At 40.9% G+C, this 25,329-nt stretch overlaps 1 protein-coding gene across 1 annotated transcript; it reads right to left on the bottom strand.

Annotated features, from left to right (window-relative positions):
* Positions 1-1,828: 1,828 nt before the first annotated feature.
* pnpla3 (patatin-like phospholipase domain containing 3) lies at positions 1,829-25,227 on the bottom strand. Its single transcript, XM_039792325.1, has 9 exons — positions 24,607-25,227; positions 23,163-23,395; positions 22,213-22,278; positions 16,384-16,593; positions 13,695-13,755; positions 13,388-13,567; positions 13,164-13,296; positions 11,931-12,038; positions 1,829-3,601 (listed from the first exon to the last, which is right to left on the bottom strand). Exons 1-9 carry the CDS (start codon positions 24,791-24,793, stop codon positions 3,376-3,378), a joined length of 1,404 nt encoding a protein of 467 aa, XP_039648259.1. The 5' UTR covers positions 24,794-25,227; the 3' UTR covers positions 1,829-3,375.
* Positions 25,228-25,329: the final 102 nt, after the last annotated feature.

Here is a 25,329-nt window from a genome sequence, read left to right as displayed (position 1 = left end):
GCATGTGTGTGTGTAATTTAGGCCTGTGTGTTAATAAAGTATACATTATTATTATTATTATTATTATTATTATTGGCAAGTAAGTAACACACAAGGAATTTGTCTTGCTGGATGGTGCATACATTAACATAAACATATTAAAATGAAATAAACAACAAATACCAGTAACGGGCTACTAGTAACTGTGTGATCACAGAAGGCTTGTATCATGTGGGTGCGCCGACAGTTGTTGTCATTACTTAGAATTCCTCATGGGGGCGACAGAAACTACGCACTATAGCTTTAAATGGAAATATTAATTAATGTGCATACATAATGCAACAAGTAGCAATTCCATAACGTATATGTAAACTGTCCAGCTCATGTTCTCCAGCAAAACAAAGTGTTTCTTGTATAGTGAAGTTGTGTCCACTGGTTATGGAACTCTGGGTAAACGAAGCTATAGACACATTAGCCGTGCAACGTGCGAACACTAAAGTTCAACAGGCTAACCTGCAAAATAAACAGCAAAACAAGGTCGATAAGTAAGTAAGACAGCCAGCCATTAGTTTTACTCTACTGTCACTATTTGGTGAAGGACACTCAAATAAATGAAACAATGCATTTAAAATAGTTTAATCTTCAGAGAATATCACAGTGCAATAAAATAGCTTCACATTCAAGTCACAAGAGATGTAAGATCAGATTTACAACTTGAAGGTGGGATATATATATATATATATATATATATACACTGATAACACAGACATTACAATAACACCGGTGGCACTCTCTTAATCAGCACAGTCAGCATCAGTGTTTTCATTTTGACAAATTAAGTCATAATAGTGACCTCTACAAAGGCTTTTTCAATTTCCCAGCAGCCACCTGACACAATCGTGGAGCTCTGTTGCCGGCTTTAGAACTGTTTAACTGCATTAAACGGCAAGTATTAGTCAGTAATGTCTATGATCGGTGTCTTATTTGGTAGATTTATCTCAATATTTAAAGTTCTGTGACCCAGTACACGGTCTTTGACAACATCTCAGTTGAAGGACACTTTAGTAGCTTTGGCCATCATTTCTATCGGTCATGATTACCATCTTATCACCAAAGTAATCGGCAGGGCCGAGCTCCAGCTGTAGCCACGGCCACTGAGGGAACACTGTCAAAAACCAAACTGGTCAGATTTGATGAGAAATTAGATTAGATTAGCCAGTGAAAGTGGTATTAAAGACATGCTTTGAATTATGTAAAAATACTAATTAAATACTTATTGTTTGACATGGTTTTCTCACCTAAAAACTATTTCGTTCTTATCGAGAAATTCCCACCACCTCTGCTTGAGCTACAGTACTGATAAAAGATGGTGTGTGTCAAGATGGCTAGAGGAAACATGGAGAGATTCAGCCATATGTTTGAGCCTCAGCCCGACTTCAGACAGAAGGTGGAAGCGCCCAAAGTACCGGGAACTCCGCAGCCTGCCAGGTGTCCTGAACCCGGCGCCAGTCAGATCTAGACTCAGATGAGGAGTCTGTTGTGCAATAAAATCAGCGACTAGAAGACGTATCAGAATGGTTAAGTGTAGCTAGCATCTTTTTTCTGAAAAGAGGCTGAATGCACGTTCTACTCTTTCTCTCTCATCGAGAAATACTGGATCTGGCTTCTTTGCTGGCTTTTGCATATTGGACAGCAATTGGTTTACGGATTAGTGACGTACCTAATCAAGCTTGCCCGGGATATGTTTGAATCTCAGATTTCACAGAAGTACGCAGACGTCGCCCTCTTCAGGAGAGGAATGTGAAAACACCTCTCTAGTGACAAACCTTCACAGATACAAGTCAGTATAGTCAAGATATCATATTTTAAGGGAACTTAAACATAAGAAAAACAGAAGGAGGGGATCTTTAAATTAATAAAGAGGCCGACAGTCCTCCAATATGGCTGCCAGAAGTTGCATCGTGTACCCTAGAAGTCGTCATTTGGTGCCTGTAGACATCACTACTGTAAAAACAGACATGACCTAAACAGACAGATATATAGAGACACTTCACACGGTCGAGGAAAACCTGGAAAAGTCATGGAATGTTAAAATCTCATTTTCCAGGCGTGGAAAAGTCAAGGGATTTTGTCGTGTTAAATGTAATTAGTTGTTACAGCAATCTTTCATGGATAACCCTCCATGTATTATTGACTGAAGCTGTAGACGTGCTGTAGCTCTAATCTGCGTTGATGTGTGTTTTGTTTACCATCACGTACAGTACGTTTTATCGTTATCTCCCTGCGTTCCATCTCTCCCTCCAGCTAGCTGAAATTATGTTTGAATCTGATACGTTTGAATAAGACCGGGGAGGTGATCATTTAATATTTCATGGCTCTCTAATGACCGCTGCAATTTGTATCTGTGAGCAGCCCTACTATGCCCTACTATGCCCTGATACGCCTACTATGCCCTGATACGCCCTACTATACCCTGCTACTCCCTGCTATACCCTGCTACGCCCTTCTATGCCCTACTAAGCCCTGAACAACTATTATTTCTAGTTACAGTAGCATTATCTTTATTGTGACTATTATTGCCACTAGACCTACTCTATCTGTAAAGTGTCTTGAGATAACTACTGCTATGATTTGATACTATAAATAAAATTGAATTTAATTGAATAGAGAGCTATGAAATATTATGTAGTATGTATGCATTGTTTTTGCATCCCAAAATGATTTTACAATCAAATGCATTAAAAATGCACTGATAGTACAATCGGTCTGGTTTCTCCTCATGCTGGAAAGCCAGTTCCAGCCTGATATAATAAAGGAAGTGGATTGACTGTGCCTGTAGTTTGAAGTACTTCAACTAATATAAACATTTAGATTGAAAAAAGCTTTTCATACAATAATTAACATTTGGAGTAAAGTGTAGTATACAGTTATATTCGTGTGACATGTTGTAAATGCCCATTGAAATCTTATTACGGGTCCTTGAAAAGTCATGGAAAAGTTTTGAAATGTTGTCCATGACAGATGTGTGGGAACCCTGCTCTTGATTCAATAAGCTGTACTGGAATGAGGAATGACTGTTACGTTTGAGTATATGTTAAACAAACAGGTAGGTAGGGTTGTAGTGAGACTGTGAAACTAGACACATTTCTGTGCTGTGCATTAAAAGAGATAATAAAACACATCCATGATCCTGGGTGAGTTGTGACACTGTCTCCCAGAGCACCCAGTGAAATATCGGTGCTGCCTGGAGTGTTCAGAGTCAGAGATAAATGTGTGTTTCCTTAAAACATTTACGCACCATTGGTTCAATATTTAACCAGTCCATCAATCCACCAGCTCCTCACAGAAAGTGGACATTTGACCAAATCGTTGTTAAAGTTCTGGTCCTGAATCATTTTACTGCTGATCACCCTGTGAGCCGACATAGAAGCAGACTTGTTGCGGAGAGGAGGGGATGATGCGAGAATGATTTTGGGACGAGGAGGAGGTAGATTTGGCGTTCTCCCAGGAGTTACCGTGGAGCTCTATGGAGGAAAGAGCAGGCAGGTTGTCTCTCTGCATTGGTTTCTCACACTCTGTAGGTAGAGGCGGCGCACTCAGGCATTTCCTCAGGCCTTTCTCACTGTAAAGTGAAATACACAGATGTTTAAGAGTTTATTTCACACAAAAAAAACACATTCATGAATAGAAGCAAAATGCAACAAAGATCAAAGGTTCTTCGTTACCAGAACTCCTGGGCCACCGAGAGCTCCACGCTTCATTTTTATCGTTTGGCTACAATGCACGCGTAACGTATATGCGGACCGTTCGCGGAGCGGATGTGCCGCGGAATGTATCTTTTTACTGGCATTGTAGGTAGGATTGTGTGAGTCACAGGCGGGACGGAGAGCTATTGCTTTGGGATTGTTGTTGTTGGTTGTTTTTGGAGCCGGCATAGCGCTGTGAAAACGTCAAGGGGAAACAAGAAATTAAAACAGAAACTCTCAAAACAAAACTGGTAATACGCTCACTGACATTCATTTTACTGCATATCGGTGGTTTAATTTTAAATAAATATAGACATTATATGATCTATTTCTGTGTAAAAGGGCCGCACACACCTCGCGCATGCAGAGCGGCTCTCCGCGGAGCATATGCATCACTTAGGCGCTGCTCTTGTGTCCGGTGTAGCCAGTTTCATTGATTATGGTGCGTTCTTTTTGTCCACCGAAGTCGTTTTACGAGTTGTTTTCCGGAGTTACGACCCGGAAGTTGCATAAAGAACGCCCCCGAGGTCGTATATATATGACTCGTCAAGTCGTCTGAACTCAGAGGACCCCGAGCTCACTTTCAAAGAGGGCTACGTCGTGCATCACACGTAGTAAACATTGTGGTTATCTACAATTTTAAGCACTTTTGTCTTTGTTGTAACCAAATGAAGAAGTCGTACACATAGCGCTGTATACTGCTACCTATAGGACATGTCTCTACAGTCTTATTAGGAGTTAAACATAGCGTGTATACTGCTACCTATAGACATGTCTCTACAGTCTTATTAGGAGTTAAACATAGCGTGCGCTATACCGCTACCTATAGACATGTCTCTACCGTCTTATTAGGAGTTAAACATACGCTGTATACTGCTACCATATACGCATGTCTCTATAGTCTTATTAGGAGTTAAACATAGCTGTATATTGCTACCTATAGACATGTCTCTACAGTCTTATTAGGAGTTAAACATAGCGTATACTGCTACCTATAGGCATGTCTCTACGCGTCTTATTAGTGTTAAACATAGCGCTGTATACTGCTACCTATAGGCATGTCGCTACAGTCTTATTAGGAGTTAAAACACGCGCTGTATACTGCTACCTATAGGCATGTCTCTACAGTCTTATTAGGAGTTAAACATAGCGCTGTATACTGCTACCTATAGACATGTCGCTACTGTCTTATTAGGAGTTAAACATAGCGCTGTATACTGCTACCTATAGGCATGTCGCTACAGTCTTATTAGGAGTTAAACATAGCGCTGTATACTGCTACCTATAGGCATGTCTCTACCGTCTTATTAGGAGTTAAACATAGCGCTGTATACTGCTACCTATAGACATGTCTCTACCGTCTTATTAGGAGTTAAATATAGCGCTGTATACTGCTACCTATAGACATGTCTCTACCATCTTATTAGGAGTTAAACATAGCGCTGTATACTGCTACCTATAGACATGTCTCTGCCGTTTTATTAGGAGTTAAACATAGCTGTTATACTGCTACCTATAGGCATGTCTCTACAGTCTTATTAGGAGTTAAACATAGCCGCTGTATACTGCTACCTATAGGCATGTCTCTACAGTCTTATTAGGAGTTAAACATAGGCTGTATACTGCTACCTATAGGCATGTCTCTACAGTCTTATTAGGAGTTAAACATAGCGCTGTATACTGCTACCTATAGGCATGTCGCTACAGTCTTATTAGGAGTTAAACATAGAGCTGTATACTGCTACCTATAGGCATGTCTCTACAGTCTTATTAGAAGTTAAACATAGCACTGTATACTGCTACCTATAGGCATGTCTCTACCGTCTTATTAGGAGTTAAATATAGCGCTGTATACTGCTACCTATAGGCATGTCTCTACAGTCTTATTAGGAGTTAAACATAGCGCTGTATACTGCTACCTATAGGCATGTCGCTACAGTCTTATTAGGAGTTAAACATAGCGCTGTATACTGCTACCTATAGGCATGTCTCTACCGTCTTATTAGGAGTTAAACATAGCCTGTATACTGCTACCTATAGGCATGTCTCTACAGTCTTATTAGGAGTTAAACATAGCCTGTATACTGCTACCTATAGACATGTCTCCTACCGTCTTATTAGGAGTTAAACATAGCGCTGTATACGCTACCTATAGACATGTCTCTACCGTCTTATTAGGAGTTAAAATAGCGCTGTATACTGCTACCTATAGACATGTCTCTACCGTCTTATTAGGAGTTAAACATAGCGCTGTATACTGCTACCTATAGACATGTCTCTACCGTCTTATTAGGAGTTAAACATAGCGCTGTATACTGCTACCTATAGGCATGTCTCTACCGTCTTATTAGGAGTTAAACATAGCGCTGTATACTGCTACCTATAGGCATGTCGCTACAGTCTTATTAGGAGTTAAACATAGCCTGTATACTGCTACCTATAGGCATGTCTCTACAGTCTTATTAGGAGTTAAACATACGCTGTATACTGCTACCTATAGGCATGTCTCTACAGTCTTATTAGGAGTTAAACATAGCGCTGTATACTGCTACCTATAGGCATGTCTCTACTGTCTTATTAGGAGTTAAACATAGCTGTATACTGCTACCTATAGGCACGTCTCTACAGTCTTATTAGGAGTTAAACATACGCTGTATACTGCTACCTATAGGCATGTCGCTACAGTCTTATTAGGAGTTAAACATAGAGCTGTATACTGCTACCTATAGGCATGTCTCTACAGTCTTATTAGAAGTTAAACATAGCTGTATACTGCTACCTATAGGCATGTCTCTACCGTCTTATTAGAGTTAAAATATTATACTCTACCTATAACATGTCTCTACCGCTTATTAGGAGTTAAACATGACTGTATACTGCTACCTATAGGCATGTCTCTACCGTCTTATTAGGAGTTAAACATAGCGCTGTATACTGCTACCCAGTACAGTGTGTATGCATGTGCTCTACAGTCTTATTAGGAGTTAAACATAGTGCTGTATGCTGCTACCTATAGGCATGTCGCTACAGTCTTATTAGGAGTTAAACATAGCGCTGTATACTGCTACCTATAGGCATGTCTCTACAGTCTTATTAGGAGTTAAACATCGCTGTATACTGCTACCTATAGGCATGTCTCTACAGTCTTATTAGGAGTTAAACGCACGCTGTATACTGCTACCTATAGGCATGTCTCTACTGTCTTATTAGGAGTTAAACATAGCGCTGTATACTGCTACCTATAGGCATGTCTCTACAGTCTTATTAGGAGTTAAACATAGCGCTGTATACTGCTACCTATAGGCATGTCGCTACAGTCTTATTAGGAGTTAAACATAGAGCTGTATACTGCTACCTATAGGCATGTCTCTACAGTCTTATTAGAAGTTAAACATAGCGCTGTATACTGCTACCTATAGGCATGTCTCTACCGTCTTATTAGGAGTTAAATATAGCGCTGTATACTGCTACCTATAGGCATGTCTCTACAGTCTTATTAGGAGTTAAACATAGCGCTGTATACTGCTACCTATAGACATGTCTCTACCGTCTTATTAGGAGTTAAACATAGCGCTGTATACTGCTACCTATAGACATGTCTCTACCGTCTTATTAGGAGTTAAACATAGCGCTGTATACTGCTACCTATAGACATGTCTCTACCGTCTTATTAGGAGTTAAACATAGCGCTGTATACTGCTACCTATAGGCATGTCTCTACCGTCTTATTAGGAGTTAAACATAGCGCTGTATACTGCTACCTATAGGCATGTCTCTACAGTCTTATTAGGAGTTAAACATAGCGCTGTATACTGCTACCTATAGGCATGTCTCTACAGTCTTATTAGGAGTTAAACATAGCGCTGTATACTGCTACCTATAGGCATGTCTCTACAGTCTTATTAGGAGTTAAACATAGCGCTGTATACTGCTACCTATAGGCATGTCTCTACTGTCTTATTAGGAGTTAAACATAGCGCTGTATACTGCTACCTATAGACATGTCTCTACAGTCTTATTAGGAGTTAAACATAGCGCTGTATACTGCTACCTATAGGCATGTCTCTACAGTCTGATTAGGAGTTAAACATAGCGCTGTATACTGCTACCTATAGACATGTCTCTACAGTCTTATTAGGAGTTAAACATAGCGCTGTATACTGCTACCTATAGGCATGTCTCTACAGTCTTATTAGGAGTTAAACATAGCGCTGTATACTGCTACCTATAGGCATGTCGCTACAGTCTTATTAGGAGTTAAACATAGAGCTGTATACTGCTACCTATAGGCATGTCTCTACAGTCTTATTAGGAGTTAAATACCGCCTGATTAGTTATTTTGTAGCTTGTGCAGCTGAAATTGGCTACAGACGCTCGGTTGCTATATGACAACAATGGCTTTAAGCCGAGTCTTGAGCAGAAAGCAGAGCAGTAGCCTAACGTTAACGTTAATCAAAACGTAATTTTCATGTATCAAACTGTGAAATATATGTGTGTAATATGTCAATAACTGGGTGAATAGAATCCTAAATGTTACTAAAAATGTTACAAAAATCCATCTTTTCTCCGACTCGTAGTATTGTGTGACAAAAAGAATGCAACAATTTAGTTTTTCGTTTTTCGACACGGATGTGACGTCACGCTCGAGCTACTAGTCGCGATTACAAGACAAAAAGAACGCACCATTATAGTGGAAGCGTAGTGTTGGAGCATCCGCTCCGCATTTGTTACGCTGCAATGTAGCCGACCCGTAAGTATACTTCAAATGACCAAGGTTGTACACATCGTCTGACTGTATCTAAAAAAAAATGACGGAAGTATCACTAATCCGTCATTTTTCATGTGTATAACTGAGTGTTACCACTGTGAATGCTTTCGATGTGATGGATGGCATGAATGTAGGCAACAGACCATTACTTTTCTAAAACATTCACAGTGGTAACGGTTCTACACATGGAAAAGGACGGATTAGTGATACCTCCGTCCTTTATTTTTTTTTTTGATATATGCAGACAACAGTTCGTACAACCTTGGTCATTTGAAGCATACTTACAGGTCGGCTACAAGTGGTGCCTATGCGCCGCGGAGATCCGCTCTCAAAGCGATTAGATTTAGATTTTTGTGTTGGAAATTCCAGAAACACAATGTAAATGTTAAGATTAGATAAGGGGGAAACTTAAAATAAGAGAGGTCACTCCCAGGTCCAGGGCTGGACTGGGGTAAAAAATCAGCACTAGACTCTTGAGACCCAGACCAGCCCACCACAATCGGCTAGACACCAACCATCCATCCTTGCACTTGCGCTGGCTGATTATGCATTGAATTATGCGATCGCATAATCGCGTTTTTCTGGAGGGACTGACTACTATGTTTGCAAGTGCCTCAGCTTGCTAAAATATAACTAGCATTAGCTTAGTAACTCTCTCTGGTAGACAAAGGTGCTAAAATCATCGTTTGACATGCTTAAATCTCGTGTTTTTTAGCTAGCTACTGGCACTTTGTGGAGTTCACTACCGGTGGGGGCGGGACTTAAATGCGCTCTCTCTCTCTCTCTCTCTCTCTCTCTCTCTATGGTAGAATGGAAGTGGGCCATAGTGGGATGTGACTGGCCAGTGCTCAGATGAGAGACAAACCAGTGGGCCAATCATGTGATCTCTCTCCTCTCTGTGGGCCGGTCAGTCAAAGACCAAGGATGTGAATGGCCAGTGTTCACATGAAAGACACACAAGTGGGCCAAACATGTGATCTCTCTCCTCTCTGTGGGCCGGTCAAAAAAAAAGTACATAAATAGACCGGACCACCGGGAAATCTCCCGGTACTCCCGACGGCCAATCCATGCCTGCCCATGTCACAGGTTAGGGGTCGAGAAGATCTATTTGGACATACTTCATCACTAAGCCTGCCCAGGGGGCATGCATAAATCTACATGTGTCTCTAGAGTTGAGTGAGAAGGGCCTGACAAGGGAATGTGGTGTTCCGGGATAGTCAAATGATCAAATGTAAACAGGCCAGAGGGCCATACACACACACACACACACCATATCTTTAAAACAAACAGCATCTGCAGATAGCCTATTCCCCAGAGGAAGCTAGACTGGTATTGCACAACAACAAGATCTATGTTATGGCGCCATCAATATCTTTGCATAGCCCAAACTTTACAGCTTCAGCAGGAGATAAATGCCTTTTGGAAATACACAGATCCTCAAAATTGGGATGACACTACACAACACCACACTCTGTTTAATCCTAAATCTCCTTGATCAAGAGTTTATTAAATGCTTCTGTGTAAGTCATCAAAGTCTCCCCAAACTTCTACTTCGCCATATGCAGAGTCAAGCTGCTTCTGAGTTTTTCCTTAACAAAGAGCTCGAGAGAGAGAAGATGAATTAAATGAGTGCGATTGTAGGATTTCGGAATGTTAGGTTGGGAGGGTGGTGGGTTGGGGGATGTTGGGCGCAATCTCGTCTGATTCCGCTGTCATAAAATTTTTTTTTAGATGCTTTTAGATGACCTGACAAGCACTTTCTTTGAAGCATGCTGAGGCCTTTACTGCAATGAAGACAGTTTCTTTAAAATGCTTAATGCCTCAAACTCGTTAGATAAATTAAGATGATTTTGGGCCTTCCTTACATTTGAAAAAAAACAAAGTGTCCCAATTTCAGATTGATTTTAAGCGATTATCTATTATCTATACAGATCACATTTGTAGAGGTTTGAACTTAACTATTTGGTCTACTAAAATGACAGTGGTTTAAATCATAATACCACATAGTGGTCATCATGTGTGAAAGTCCAGTAGGCAAACAGATTTCATGTTTTTTTTGGACCCACTCTTCTACTGCATTGCTCTGATGGCTCAGGAACAAAAATGTTATGTTGCAAAGTTATGTTGTGTCTGTGTCATCCTGTTTTGGGTCAGTTTGACATCAATAAGGGCTTGAGCGTCCTCCAGTGGCTGCCAATAATTTGCCAGTTACGATGATAACAGCAGCTAAAGTTACACTGGGAAAACAAGGCAATCAGGTTTGTGATGGTTAGATAAACCCCCTGCAGTGGAGATGAGAGCACGTCTTACAGGTCTTATAATACATCCATGAACGGGAGAGGATGGCTAGCAGTAAAACAAAGCACCTTGAACACAAATGGATAAAGAAAAGGGTCTTTTGAATGGCAAGTTGGGCTTAAAGCCCTTCCAGATGGTTCTCTCCACAAGACAAAAAGTTATTTCCATGTACTGTTGATGTGAACTGAGTTACCAGTTGAGGATGTCTAGTCTCAAATCCCTCTTGAGCATTAAAAACTTGAAAAAATATCCCTTTTAAAGTACATTTATCTTATTATTATTATTATCAACAGATTATTATCGCACAGAAATGTGCGATTAATTTGCGATTAATCGCAAGTTAACTAGGACACTCATGCAATTAAATGTGATTAATCTTTCTAATTGTTTGACGTCCCTAATATATATATATATATATGCGAACAATATATGCGAACAAAGGTCAGATATTATATTGCATAAAAGTCTAGTCTAAAAATGGCATAGCAACCTTTAGAAAAAAAAAATATAAAAAATCGAGAATCGAATGAACCGTGACCTTAGAATTGCAAAATGTAATCGAATCGAGGATTTGGAGAATCGTGACACCTCTAGTCTTTTGTAGGGCTGGGTATCGTTCTAAACTTTTCGATACCGGCACCAATACCAATACCTATAATCTTAAATGATACTTTTTTCGATACAAATTTTATAAAATCCATTACAACAAAAGAAATTACAACATTACAGCACAAATCTTATTATTTAATTTTTTAGCTCCTACTACGTGAGCACGGGTGTAACTTAGAGTTTTTCCTGCGTGTCTCTACGATGTGTAACGTTAGACAGCCAATCACAGACATTATTAGATTTTGGTAGAAGCATGCTGCGTGCTTATTGGCTCACTGACGCGATTTTACTCCTTAGGTATTGAAATTGGGTATTAAATGACGAGGCATTTTTCGATACTCGAGTCTATAGAGGCAATTCGGTCAGTGCCTAAAAAGTATTGAATTCGGTACCCAGCCCTAGTCTTTTGTTCTTTGTATTGTTATGTAATTTTCTGCTATTTTCATTTATATACAACCTTCTTGGTTTGTAATTTGCAGGTGGATAACTGTATGACTGAATGTTGCACTGTATGGAAAACCATCTGTTACCCAATAGAGCTAGCCGGTGCTCCTTTCCAGGCCTGTTGGTACATGTCACCTGCCACCCCACACAGCCAGCGCATATCAGCTGGCACCTCTGGGATCCACTCCACAAACCTGGGGCAGAGCAGAAATCATATTAGATGAACAGGCACTGAACTGATGTTTAAAACGGAAACAAAGCAACTTGGTCATGGACCTGACTGAATGAGTTTTCAGTGCAGAACTCTTTTGCTTAAAAGGGCAGACATAGATCATCATAGACTGTAAAAAATACTGGTTGTAGCTTCCATCTCTGAAAAGTGAAGCCAATGCAGAAGTGCCACCTGCATTCTGTCTAATTTCCAGCAGGGGGCGACTCCACTGGTTGCAAAAAGAAGTAATTTTCTATAGAAGTCTATGGGGAAAGGGTTTTTCCTACACAGAGAAAGTTTTGGCGCCCCCCCCAAAGAGGTTTATAGCCACCGCCAAAGAAAAATCACCAGTGCCAAAACGTCTGATTTCCAGCAGCCAGCCTCCCTCTCATCCACAGCTAATATATTTTACACATGCGGCTGGCGCAGATAAGACCGCTAAACTGCATCGTTTTGAATGGAACTGAACGCTCGGCTGTGAGGCTAGCGCTAACGGGATCTCCGTTTGCAGAGATCAGGCTGTACCGGACTCTCCCGGAGATTGTGCTGCTCCGGGGGACCGGCTGTGCAGCGAGAAGCTGCTCCTGACGGGCGCAGAGCAGAGCGGCATCAATTGATTCATGACCGGTTAAAAATGTCTCGTAGTTGCGTTAAATAGTAGTGCAATTTTAACTTCACTGCCAAGACCTTAAACTTACGATAATATCAAACACGTTTGATTTTGTCGGAATGTCAAGATGGGAAAAAGACCGACTGGGACTGAGTTTTATGACCACCTTACACCAAACGATTGAGACGACTGGAAAGCGCCCCGACTCTAGCAAGACTCTCAGGGTTTCTTTCTCATATTGGAAAATAATCTGCGACAGTGTAATCGCTTGAAAAGTCGTTTGGTGTAAGGTCGGCATTAGTCGCATCATCCTCCTCAGCTCCACCCTCTTGTGTAAACGTGGTCACGTCCGGTTTCAGAAAAACAAGATGCCGACGGCCAAATGCCAAATTTGAGGCATCAAAACGGTAATCCCCAAACAAATGGGTGACCTCACTGTTGCTACGTCACGTCTTTTTTTTTATTACAGTCAATGGTTTAGATCTACAGTGTACTCACCTCTGGGCTACTGAGTAGGCCGACTGTACAGGAAGTGTGTATGGCATGAGCATGTAGGAGGCCACTCTGACTGGCAGCATCTCGGACACCTTGGTATACAGGCCGGATTTGTCTTGGCAGGCCTCACAGAACACTGACAGACACACAGAGAACGGGACCAGTCAACCACACAGCATGTCAACATACTTTACAGAGGCACCACAAAATCTGGGATGACACCACACCTTTCTTGATGGGCGTGGGCAGATCAATCTGCTCATCTAGCCACCAGTGCTGTTTTCGCAGTAGGCGGAGCCTCCGAAGCACCCACTCTTGTGTGGTTTCTGTAGGCTTACAGCAGCAGGTGGTGGGCGGGCTCTCTGGCATGGCGGGGCCCGAGGTTGGACGATCGAGCATCAGCAGGTCTGGCACCACAAAACATGACATCAGTTGACACAGTCCGAAGGTTAAGCTAGCGGCTGATAGGGATACATCATAACTAGGCGAGCTTATCTGAGGGTCACCATAGTAAAACAGTAGGAGGATACTCACTGTTTTCTTCAAGGAAGCGCAGAGCATCCTTATAACCGCTCTGACACATGTCAGCCATTACCTGTGGAGAGCAAAAGAGTTTATCTTATATTCGGGAAATACCTGTCATTTTCTCAACAGCCTAAAAATGGCTCACCCATATTCCCGAATTGAATTCCTCAATTAATGATGTCACTGATTGAGAAAGGCAGCCCAGTTTATGTGTGTGCGTGAAAAGAAAGATGACAGTTTTTGCCTAGAAACGAGAAGACACCCCCCTGTGAGGGGAGCATACAGATCAGAGTTCATTTTCAGACAAGATCTCGGTGGACCATCTCTGACTTAATGTCTGTTGCCAGGGAAACTTAGATGCTGTTCGTGAACCCACAGTTGTGTTGTAACTCTTATGCTGTACTCAGTAACCTTTGCTTAACTGAACTCTTCGTCTCAGATTGATCCTTGTGTTCTGGGAAACTTAATTCAGATTAAAGAAGGCGCGGGAATTAATAAATTGGAGTCAGATTTGACAGGCCTTAGGGCCTCGTTAGAACAAATTCCTTACACCGGTAAGCTATTTTTCATAAAGATAACTCACTAATAAGAACAAAAAACAGAAATTATTCAACATTCAATGTTCAAATTTCTTATTATTGACTTTCTCAATGGAAAAGGTAAACGATTTGTGTTACACAGAACAGGAATCAACAGAGCATACAAAAACATATATGACACAGAAAAATGTATGGAGATTTTAAAGGAATACTCAGATATATAGCAATATGTATTGTATTTTAATCTATTTCTTTAGTTGATTTTTATCTAGGCTTTTTAAATCTTCCGTGGAATACTAAATGTACACACATAAGAGTGGTATCAAACCTCTCATCTAACTCTTAAAAAAAGCAAATAACTTAGTTCCAAAAAATGTCCCATTCACTTAATAAAGACTTGGCAAGTACTCTGAGAGCTTCTATAAGAGAGCTCTAGCATCAGCAGAGGCGCTCACAGCCAATCCCGTGGCTGGCATGATCGGGACAGGGGTTAGTGGGTCAGAATAGTTATCTCTTTTATTTGACATTCAAATTCTGTTTTTCCTGTGCATGTCAATACAGCACCTGTCAATATGTGTGAAGTGACAAGTTGACATAGAGTTACTGCGTCAAGCGTGTATGGGTAGACTTGTTTTTCATTTTTCATGTGTTATGGTACAAAGAGATCATTCCTGTCTCTAGAAATGTGGTAGCAACAACACCTCCCCCCACACAGATTTGTGCAACCAGACGGCATAACGCGCATGTGTGGGGAGCGGTGAGGAGCCAGGCTGTGTAACAACAACGCAGCTCTACCCTAACGCTCACCCCATTTTCAAAGTTACCTGACATTAATCACAGGGCCAGGGAATAACAAGAGAAAACGTGGGATAAAGGAGAGTGACAGGAGGTGAAAACCAGAGCACAGGGGAGGGCACATCTGGATACTTCTCTTCTGTCAGTGATGGGTAAAGGGAACGGAGAAAGATTAAGAAGATATATCTCAAGCCGAGGTGATCTGCATATGAATCATAGCAATAATAAGCCATTGCACTTTGTCCATTCCAGCTCTCATGTGTGTCTTCAAGGGACTTTATCCACCTTTGACAGTGAGGCATACGTCTTGTAATCAGTCAGCAATCCACTACAGTGTCAGAGTGTGGAATTACTTTCATTAATACTGGCATACTGATCATTGAGTGAGTCATGAGTGTTTTGGGTCTAAAAGCTAGGGCTGAATTGGGCTGATTTGGTAAAAAAAAAAAAAATCTCATAGCGATTTGTCTGCCAGATATTGTGATTATGATTCGATTTGCGATTTTATTTTTAGCTACATATTGCACATTCTACGATCGTGTTAAATAAAGTAATAAAATATAAGTGAAAAATCCACTGAAATTAGGATTTCTTTAAACAATCTGTGATATGTAACATTATTCCATAATGTATCTTAGTGAAAAAACTGTGAATATAATAATTATGAGGAAAAAATATGTTAAATCAAATGGTCCACCAAACATTCAACTAAATATTTCACATTCGATTCATCTTCAAGATTATCTAATCACATTATTTTAACCATAGTCCACCCAAGGCAACGGACATAAATGAGTGAAATCCGGCGGAATTGCCGTCGGCAACGGAGCAATCCCGGAAGTGGAACATCGAGGATATAGACTCAGTGAGCCAATAAGAATGCAGCACACTTTTACAAAGATCTACTAATGTTTGTGATTGGCTGTCTAACTGTCTAAGGAAAAACTCTACTTCGCTATTTCTACTAAAAACCAAAACTATCAGCTCATAGAGGTTGCAATGTAAAAGGTTAGAGCCGAGGGGAAATGTAGATTTGGATGCATTTGCAGATTCCAAATGCAGATTTGGATGTGTGTTCATTACAATGATTCCTCTCACACAGTAATTGGAACCATTGTTGATATAAGAAAATTGATTGGTGCAGCTTTATTTCTCAGTCATTAAATTACTCTGATTCAAAAACTTGACCTTTAGATGGCCGTTTAAGCATGTTCAGCCAAGTAAACCACACCCAACGTTTAAATTCTCTCCAAAAAGTGCACCACCATTTTGCATAATTTTTTGTTATTGTCTTAGATTTTTTTTTTTTAATCAACATTATCAATTGCAACAGGGCGTCCCTCTGAGGCGGAAGCATGGCCTACCTTGGTTTCCGGGGGAAACAGGGCCCTGCTGAGGCGGTACATGTTGCCCAGGTTCATCTGGATGCTGGTGTTGGTGAAGCGCAGCTCGTGGAAGCTGGTGGAGTCGTCACGGGGACAGATGTCAGACTCGCCAGAGAAGGGAGAGATGGTGATGGTGTTCTTCAAATCAGACTGCGGCAGGTTGTTGCTGATCCCGCCATCCACGTAACGCTAAAGATACAAAAAAAAGAGACAGAAATAATGTACTGTATGTATAGGGCAGCTACCGAATTTAATACTTTTAGGCACCGACCGAAGTGTCTCTAAAGTATCGAGTATCGAAAAATGCCTCGTCATTCCATACCCAATTACAATACCTAAGGAGTGGTCTCGCTATGCCAGACCTTCTCCACCGCGGTGCTGCGGAGGAGGGTCTGGCGAATCCACACAGCATTCTGGGATGGCAGAAAAACATGCTGTGGTTTTTTGGCATTTCTTTAAACCAGTGGTTTGGTTTAAAGAAATGCTTTTTAGGCCAAGGACCCCTTAACTAAAAGAGAGACAGAGCAGGGACCCCCTACTACATATATTGTATGAAATTAAGTTGTTTATTAACCTAGGCCTACAATAACGTGTAGGCGACCTGAAGCCTTTATACATACCTTTTTTTCCATAGAATACCAAGCTATTAAAACAATAATTGTTGGCATGATTTAAACATACATGTGGCACAAGAATTTTAGGATGAACTGTATCTGTAGATGGCTACCTTAGTGACTACATTACCTATAGGCCAGTGAGCCTATCATCAGTGGTGATTTATATTTGCTAATAATATGTTGGAATTATGTTAAGACTTTTTAATTTATGAAAAAACCTTTTTGACAATAATTCGGAGGCCCCCCTTCAGTGACTCCCGGACCCCCTGTTGAAGATCTCTGCTTTAAACCAATCACAATCGTCGAGCGGGGCTAATCGCCGTATGGAGCAACGGTGCCTCTGCAAAATAGGAACATGTGGACGTGCAACAGAAAACTCAGATTGGTCAGATAGTCTAGCTAGCTGTCTGGATTTATCCTGCAGAGATCTGATGAGCAGTTAACCATAGTCCTCACAAATCCCCCGGATGTTAGAACGCTAACACAAAGGAAGATATCCGTTACCTTGGATATCCAAGGTAACGGATATCCGGCCTAAATAACTAAAATCCGGCGGAATTTTCGTCGGCAACGGACCAATCCCGGAAGTGGAACGTCGAGGATATAGACTGCCTAACGAGTAAATCAGAGTCAGTGAGCCAATAAGCATGCAGCACACCTTTACAAAGATCTAATAATGCTTGTGATTGGCTGTCTAACGTTTAACGCCGTAGAGGCAGGCAGGAAAAACTCTACGTTACGCACAGAGACAGGGCTCACGTAGTAGAAGCTGAAAAACAAATAAAGATTTGTGCCGTAATGTGTAATGTTGTAATTTCTTTTTGTTTCATAAAATTGGTATTGGAAAAAAGTATCGTTTAGGAACCGGTATCAAAGTCACGGTATTGGCATTGGTACCGGCCCCGGTACCGGCCCCGGTATCAATTGTTTTTGAACGATACTCAGCCCTATGTAAGTACCTACTTCCATTCAAAAGTTGAAGTAGTTAAAACTTTGTTGAAAGAGTAGTTAGTAGCAATATGTTCAATCACTGCACTATGTCTATCTGGGATATTGTCCATGATTATGGTACTTTGAGCCTGCGATCGCTCTGACATTATAACCTAAAGACACTTCAGCCTACTAAAAAGCCAACCGCTCTGTACCAAAAACAAGAAGCCAATTCCCCTTGGCAGTCACATCGCTCTAACATTTTTGGATGTACCGGTGACATCATTTTTTTAGAGACTTTACCCATTTATTTATGTAATGAAATACTCCAGTTCCATTTTAGATAGAGAAGAAGGGCTTAACATGTCCATAGAGGAGAAGGGATTAACCTTATTCCAAGTGTTAACAGTAAAATCCCATTCAGCTTGGCAGAGCTGCTGCCAGCGGACAGAACGTGTGAAAAATGTAGCGTCTGTGTCTGCCAGCGTGACTGAATGTAGGTCAGTAAGGAAATGGAGCTCAGGATCCCTTAATGTGCATATAGGGTATGGAAATGTGTATTTTGATGAAATAAAACCTACATTATTGAACTTCTTACTGTAATATCGGATTTACTGCATTAGTATTGGGCCTATTTTAATCTCACTGGTTGTAATAAAAGTACAGACATGCATGAGGTTAGCACTTAGCTCAAAGCACTGCCATCATGGCTGTAGACTCTTAGTCTTGCTTCATACATATCTTTGACGGTTTGTCGGTTGACGTCACTTCTTGTTGACGTTCGAAGTATTGTCAAACAAAACAGAGGCTAGCTCGCCCCTCCCTCCTCCTCATGACGTCCCCCTGCCTTCCCTTCCGCGCACTAACCCCCCCAACCCCCACCCCCAAATCCTTCTTGTTGGTTATTGGCTGGAACACTGTTTGTTATGTTTGGTGGTGCAGGTTGGCCAGTTTGTTTTTGTTGGCGTTTGTGGACCCTGGGCTGTCTACAGAGACCGCGTTTTTTTACAGTGTGTTCAGGAGACAGGCAGCTAGCAGATAGTGAGGAGATGTTTGCTGTGTGTAATAAAAAATGCGTGACATCGCTTAGAGCACTTTTAAAAAGTCAATATAGCTGTGTCAAAAATCCAGTATCACTGGGGCTTTAGCTGGTGAAGAACTGCTGGTAACACTATATTTTATGGGTCCCGTAATTCATAACAATATCCCTTGGATGTTTCCTCTGAGAAAACTATGGAAGTTGGCATTAGACTGCAAGTACCAACTAATTTGAGCTCTGGAGAAAGAGCCAGGGCTTTATATATTTGATACATAGTAGCTGTTGTTTGCTTGAGAAACAACTGCTAAAATGCTAATCTAATCTAAGGAAATTTCAACCCAAGCACATACCAAATTCTTCTCTAAATCTTCCCTTTATTTCTCTAATTAAAAGCAATTAAACACTGTCTCCATTTTTCCTAATATAAGTACCAGATTACATAGTCCTTTTAAAGAACTTTCTTAGAACGTCTTTACATTTCAGTTCCCTTTTTAGGAAATGATAAGGAAACTATGGGAATGCGTTAAGTGTTACTAAATTTGTTTGACATTTTTTAAACACTAAAAAATCCTAATTCCATGACTTTTCCAAGCCTGGAAAATGAGATTTTGAAACTCCATTCCATTCCAGTCTATATCCTCAACGTTCAACTTCCGGGATTGCTCCGCTACCGCAGGAAGTTGCGCTGGATGCATGTATTTTCGACGAAGTCCGTAACCTTCCTCTTCCTTTCTTTCTATGTCTTTTCTATTTATAGAACACTTATTTTTTATTACATTTTGCACTGTGGATCCGAGAGGACTGAAATGTCATTTGTGCCGTATGTCATGCATGTCTAGTACATCTGACAATAAAGCTGACTTGACTTGACTTGACTTGACTTTGTGTTGGCGTGCTAACCTCCGGTGGATTTGTGAGGACTCTGGTTAACTGCTCCTCAGATCTCTGCAGGATCAATCCAGACAGCTAGCTAGACTATCTGTCCAATCTGAGTTTTCTGTTGCACAACTAAAACTACTTTTGAACGTACACAAGTTCCACCAAAACAAGTTCCTCCCCAAGGCTATTTTGCACAGTGTGTCATGCCTCAGGTCAATGAACATGGAGTTGGTGAGTCACACTAAACTGGGCTCTGAGGCCACAGGCAGCAGAAAGTACACAATGTACAGAATCCACAGACAACACCTGCAGACAGAATACTTGACAGTGAACTTTGGCACCAAAACTGGGACACCAGTGTCTATTCCTCTGAATAGACACTGAAATGCGCTGATGTGTACACAAAGATAGTTTTTTTGTTCGGGATGTCCTGTATTTCCACAGTGATTTACTTTGTGACTGGAGCTTCTCTGTCTGACCGCTGGTCCTAAGGCAAAAAAAACGTATTGTGCCATTTTAATTGATTTATATATGCGCTAAATTAGAGCTGCGAAGATTAATCGACTAGCTGTCAACTATTAAAATTATCGCCAACTATTTTCAATTCTCTGATTCTTCTATTTTCTAGTTTCTTCTCTCCTCTGTGACAGTAAACTGTATATCTTTGAGTTGTGGACAAAAAAAGACATTTGAGGACGTCATCTTGGGCTTTTTGGGAAACACATTTTCTGACATTTTATAGACCAAACTTATCAATTAATCGGGAAAATAATCAACAGATTAATTGACTCTGAAATTGATCGTTAGCTGCAGCCCTAATGTAAACTACTCAATTGAATGATTACACTCATTCAATGAACCCGGAACTGCACAGTTATCATATGCACCTACTATACCTGATGTCATCTGGTTGAATCCAGACTTTTCTCTGTCGTGTTTGTTGTCTGACCTTTGAATTGTGCTATTTTTACATTTTAACAGTTGTAAACAGTTTCACTTCATGTGAAATGTTGGGTCAATGCAGTGATAAGCTTCCGACTGATATCATGCGCTTACATTTCAAAGTGATACTTCAGACGCTTTCAATACGGAACCTGTTTTGTTAACTACATTTCTTCATTCATCGCATGATTATGCTTTGTATTTTTTTTAGATTATATTTCATGTCATCTGGTTGATTTCTTTTTTATCAGTGTTCATTGCGACAAACCTGAAATTTGCATTTTGTTACTGCTATATAACGTCATCTGAACACACACACACACACACACACACACACAGTAACCATAGCTCTATCAATCCCAATAAGATCACTGTCAAAGTCCAAAAGCAGCTGATAAGTCAATGTAGAGGCGACAGTGGTATCAGAAACTAGCACTCGCAGCTAAAATGATTATCACAGCACTCTTTCGAAACATGCAAACGACTCCTCCTGATTTTTTGTAATGAAAACAAAATGATCTCTGTTCTAATGATAGCTGCCTTGTACCTTGACCGATATCTTCAGCGGAGTATTCTCCCAGGCGTTTACTGAGGTTTTCCTGGAATACTTACATAAGGTAGATATGTTTTTGAATTAGAGCTGGACCCAAAGGCAATTCAAATTATCTTCGAAATACAGACCATGCTTTTACTTTTAATATAACATTCAGATTTCCTTCTCTCATTTCCCTTTTCAACCTGCTTGTTGCTACATTTTTCTTAAAATAAGACCTTTCTTTGCCACTGAAACTCCCTTCTCCTTTTTTTTACTTTATTTATAGTCACATGAGTACATGGTTCCCAATGAATGGTCTGTAATGTACTAGGCAAACAATGTGACTATTTTAGGAGAAGAATTAAAATAATGAAATACAATTTTGTAAAAATAATTGTGCATCCCAAAAGGCAGTCTATGTTGATTTTGTAGTGGCAGCCTGCCATGGCAAAATTTCTGCCGCCACGGTATCAGAAACAGGGCAGACGCACAGGCAGTCGCGATTGCCTTTTAAATGATCCTGCCGACGTAGTGCACCCCCCGTTGGCTGCCGCTCACATTGCAATTTAACAACCAGTAGAACTATTCAGAGGTTAGTGGGCCCGTCCAGTTTAACTCCACGTACTGTTGTGTTGATGGAGTTTATCGTCAAAATGTTGGCTTTCTTCCGAGTCGACTATTAAACCAACAGCTCCACTAAAAAGGTCACCGCGGTGGGTCCGTTCTAATTGGACAACGTTCAACTTGTCGGTTCTGTCAGCTCATGTTGTTCGGACAGACCTGCCCCATACTGCTAAAAAAAAATCCTAAAGGAAACACTGCAAAAGGGGAAACCAAAGAGTAGCAATTCAACCAAAGACACCTACCACTCCTCTGAAGGATGGAGGAATCAGCCCGCAGTAGATGGGAATGAAACTGCTACAGATCAGCGCCTGTGGACAGAGTTAAACCACAGCAAATTGATTTCCTGTGGCCTGCATTATCATGATGGAAGCCGTAGAGCATGTGTGTCAAAATCAAGGCCCGCGGGCCGAACCCGGCCCCTCGCAAATTTTGATCCGGCCCGCATATCAACTTTAGTTTCACAATAGATTTTGGCCTGCCTATTTTCCGTCTTTTTTGCACCAAACCAAAAAGACGGGAAGGTGTTTTTCAAAATACAATTACGCCACACTTAAAGCAAAATTTTGGCAGATTTGTCGACTTTGAGACTCAGAAACTCCCACGGAAGCAGAGTTTTCATGTTCAGGCTGTGGAACAGGTTGCTGTGAGTCGGCTGTGTGGTAGCCTGCTTTTAAAAATCGTCACCTTCCTAAAATAATGGCCAATGTCATTTTTTAACAAAACATATTTCTTTGCCTAAATCATCTCCTCATGGTGCTGGCCACCTCTGGTAAAATTGCTTACATCCTCAGTTGAACAGGTCATGTGATTCTAAACCTTTAGTATAATTGCCTATGTCAAGCGTGTGACTTAGGCCGTTTAGTTTTTTGTGTTTTCTGAAAAACCTGAAAAAAATTACTTTAGGAAGGTGACGAAAAGTAATCATTGTTTTGCTTGATTTGTTCAATTCTGTGATGGCTAAGGAACTTTTTTTGCTGACTTTTTGGGGGGCTTTATGTGGACCAAACTGTAAATGAGAAGGCTTGACTTTATCTTTAAATAAAAGCAAAGCATGTCAATAAATTCTACATGTCTGGCCCTTGATGTGATTCTCATTTTCCGGCGTGGCCCTTGGTGACATTGAGTTTGACACCGCTGCCGTAGAGGCTTCTCAAGATTGAAAAGAAAACAATGTCACAAAAACTCCCCGCACCTCGACGAGTTCCTCTTTGCTGTTGAACTCCGACACCAGCTCATTCTGCCCGTCAGACACTCGGGTTAGCGAGACGCACAGCCGCCCCGAGGCCAGGACATGTGCATCAGAGGGCAGGTCCCGATTCAGGCCAGACTTTAACACCTTGACCAGGTTGAAGTTGGGGTGAAGGGGGCCCAGGTTCCTTTTCCTGGCCTCTTTTGCCACCTGGATCACATCTTCACAACATTGGGCTAAACAAATGAGAAAGAAAAAAGAATTTGAGGCTCTACAGAATAAAAACATTTTCAAGTGTCAACCTGTGACTGGGTCAATATTCACTAAGGAGTCTGTGACCAACAGTGGCCTGTGTGAGGTCTTCCGATGACTTAACCTAGATGCTGAGGTAGGGCTGGGCAATATATCGATATTATATCGATATCGTGATATGAGGCTAGATATCGTCTTAGATTTTGGATATGGTAATATCGTGATATGACATAAGTGTTGTCTTTTCCTGGTTTTAAAGGCTGTATTACAGTAAAGTGATGTACTTTTCTGAACCTACCAGACTGTTCTAGCTGTTCTATTATTTGCCTTTTTCCCACTTAGACATTATGTCCACATTACTGATGATTATTCATCTAAAATCTAAGTGTGAAGATATTTTTTTTTGTTAGAACACCAATTGTCAACACTAGAATATCGCTGCAACATCGATATCGAGGTATTTGGTCAAGAATATCGTGATATCTGATTTTCTCCATATCACCTATGCTGAGGTCAACGCAGCTTCTTGTTGGTCGATACACTTCTCTACAGACATCAGCCCTTTCCACTGCTTATTCATGGGAGAGAAAGCGAAAGGGTGCCTTTGACACACTGTCCACAGCCAACAAAACACTTCTCTTATGATCCAGTAGTGCCATTTATATATCACAAGTACATTTTAATGTATATTAATGTATTTGTAAGCCTATATGGTAATAACATTTAGATGAAGAATGTTTTGGACACTGGGAAACTGAATGTTGTTGTTTCAATACTAGGTTTCATACTGTATATGAAAAACGAAATATCAAAAGTACATATATTTTGGTATTTCTATATGCAGAAAAATACATTTTTGGGGAAGTTTTGTCAAGACATTCTAACTAAAATCTACTCAAATTCACAATTCCTCACGCCACCAAGTGAACTGAAAAATGTTAGAGCTACATTTCAAAGATACATTTTTCAAATAGCCTATACGAACATACATTATATTTAGCATTAAGATCAGTCAGTGTAGTTCAATATAGGCTATATCAGAAAAACTACATCTATACAACAGACCACATATACATGTGTTATTATAAATATATAATAATAATAACAATAATAATACAGGACTTCCTGTGTCCTCCATATACTGCCTCGAGTGTGCATAAAGCTCAGGCTAACGAGCCACAGCGGTCTGTCTTACCTAGGGACGCCTGGCTAGCGAGCACCGAGGCGGTCAGAGCGCCGGCAGAGGCCCCGTACAACTTGGTGGCCCCTTCGATGAGGTAGGGCGCTTTCTCCTGCAAGCAGCTAGCAACTCCGATGTGGTAAATTCCCAGAAACCCGCACCCGGCGAAAGACAGGTTCCAGCCGCCGTTTAGGTCGACCATGGCAGGGCAGACCTGAGAGCGGACAGTGGGAAGCGGTCACACGGCTAGCAGTCCTGCTCAGCGGAGAAAGGCAGACGGCATATTACTCAACAGGTCAACAACTGGCTTAGAGGAAAGTGCAGGACGCACTTCTAATGATGCCTTCAGATGCTGTCAGAACTATCAGAACACCGATAACAGTGGTCCAGTGGTCCGTCTATAAGGAAATTAATTCTAAAATTATTTTTACCGAAGAGCGGGTATTAGATTTTGTATGATATAAAGAGCTAAAACCAAAACAAGTTTTTCTGTTTACATGCACACTTGTGTTTTAGTGTTCAGCTAAGAAAATTCCCCTGTTGGATTATTTTATTGTCCAGTGTTGACGCTATCTGCTGTCGAAGATGTGGTTTAACCAAGTTTCATGAAGGAGGCTAGACTTATAACCATAACCCGCATGACCGGAATATGAGGGTTACTAAATGTGCCTGTCGCGGGTTATTTATAAAGTAAGATTTACGAGGGACAGTAAAGGCATCATATTTTACTGAGAGCCT

The sequence above is a fragment of the Perca fluviatilis genome, chromosome 23 (genome assembly GCF_010015445.1).
Source record: "Perca fluviatilis chromosome 23, GENO_Pfluv_1.0, whole genome shotgun sequence".
NCBI lineage: Eukaryota > Metazoa > Chordata > Actinopteri > Perciformes > Percidae > Perca > Perca fluviatilis.
The sequence above is the reverse complement of the archived record's forward strand: the minus strand, read 5'-3'. Positions and strand labels throughout refer to the sequence as shown.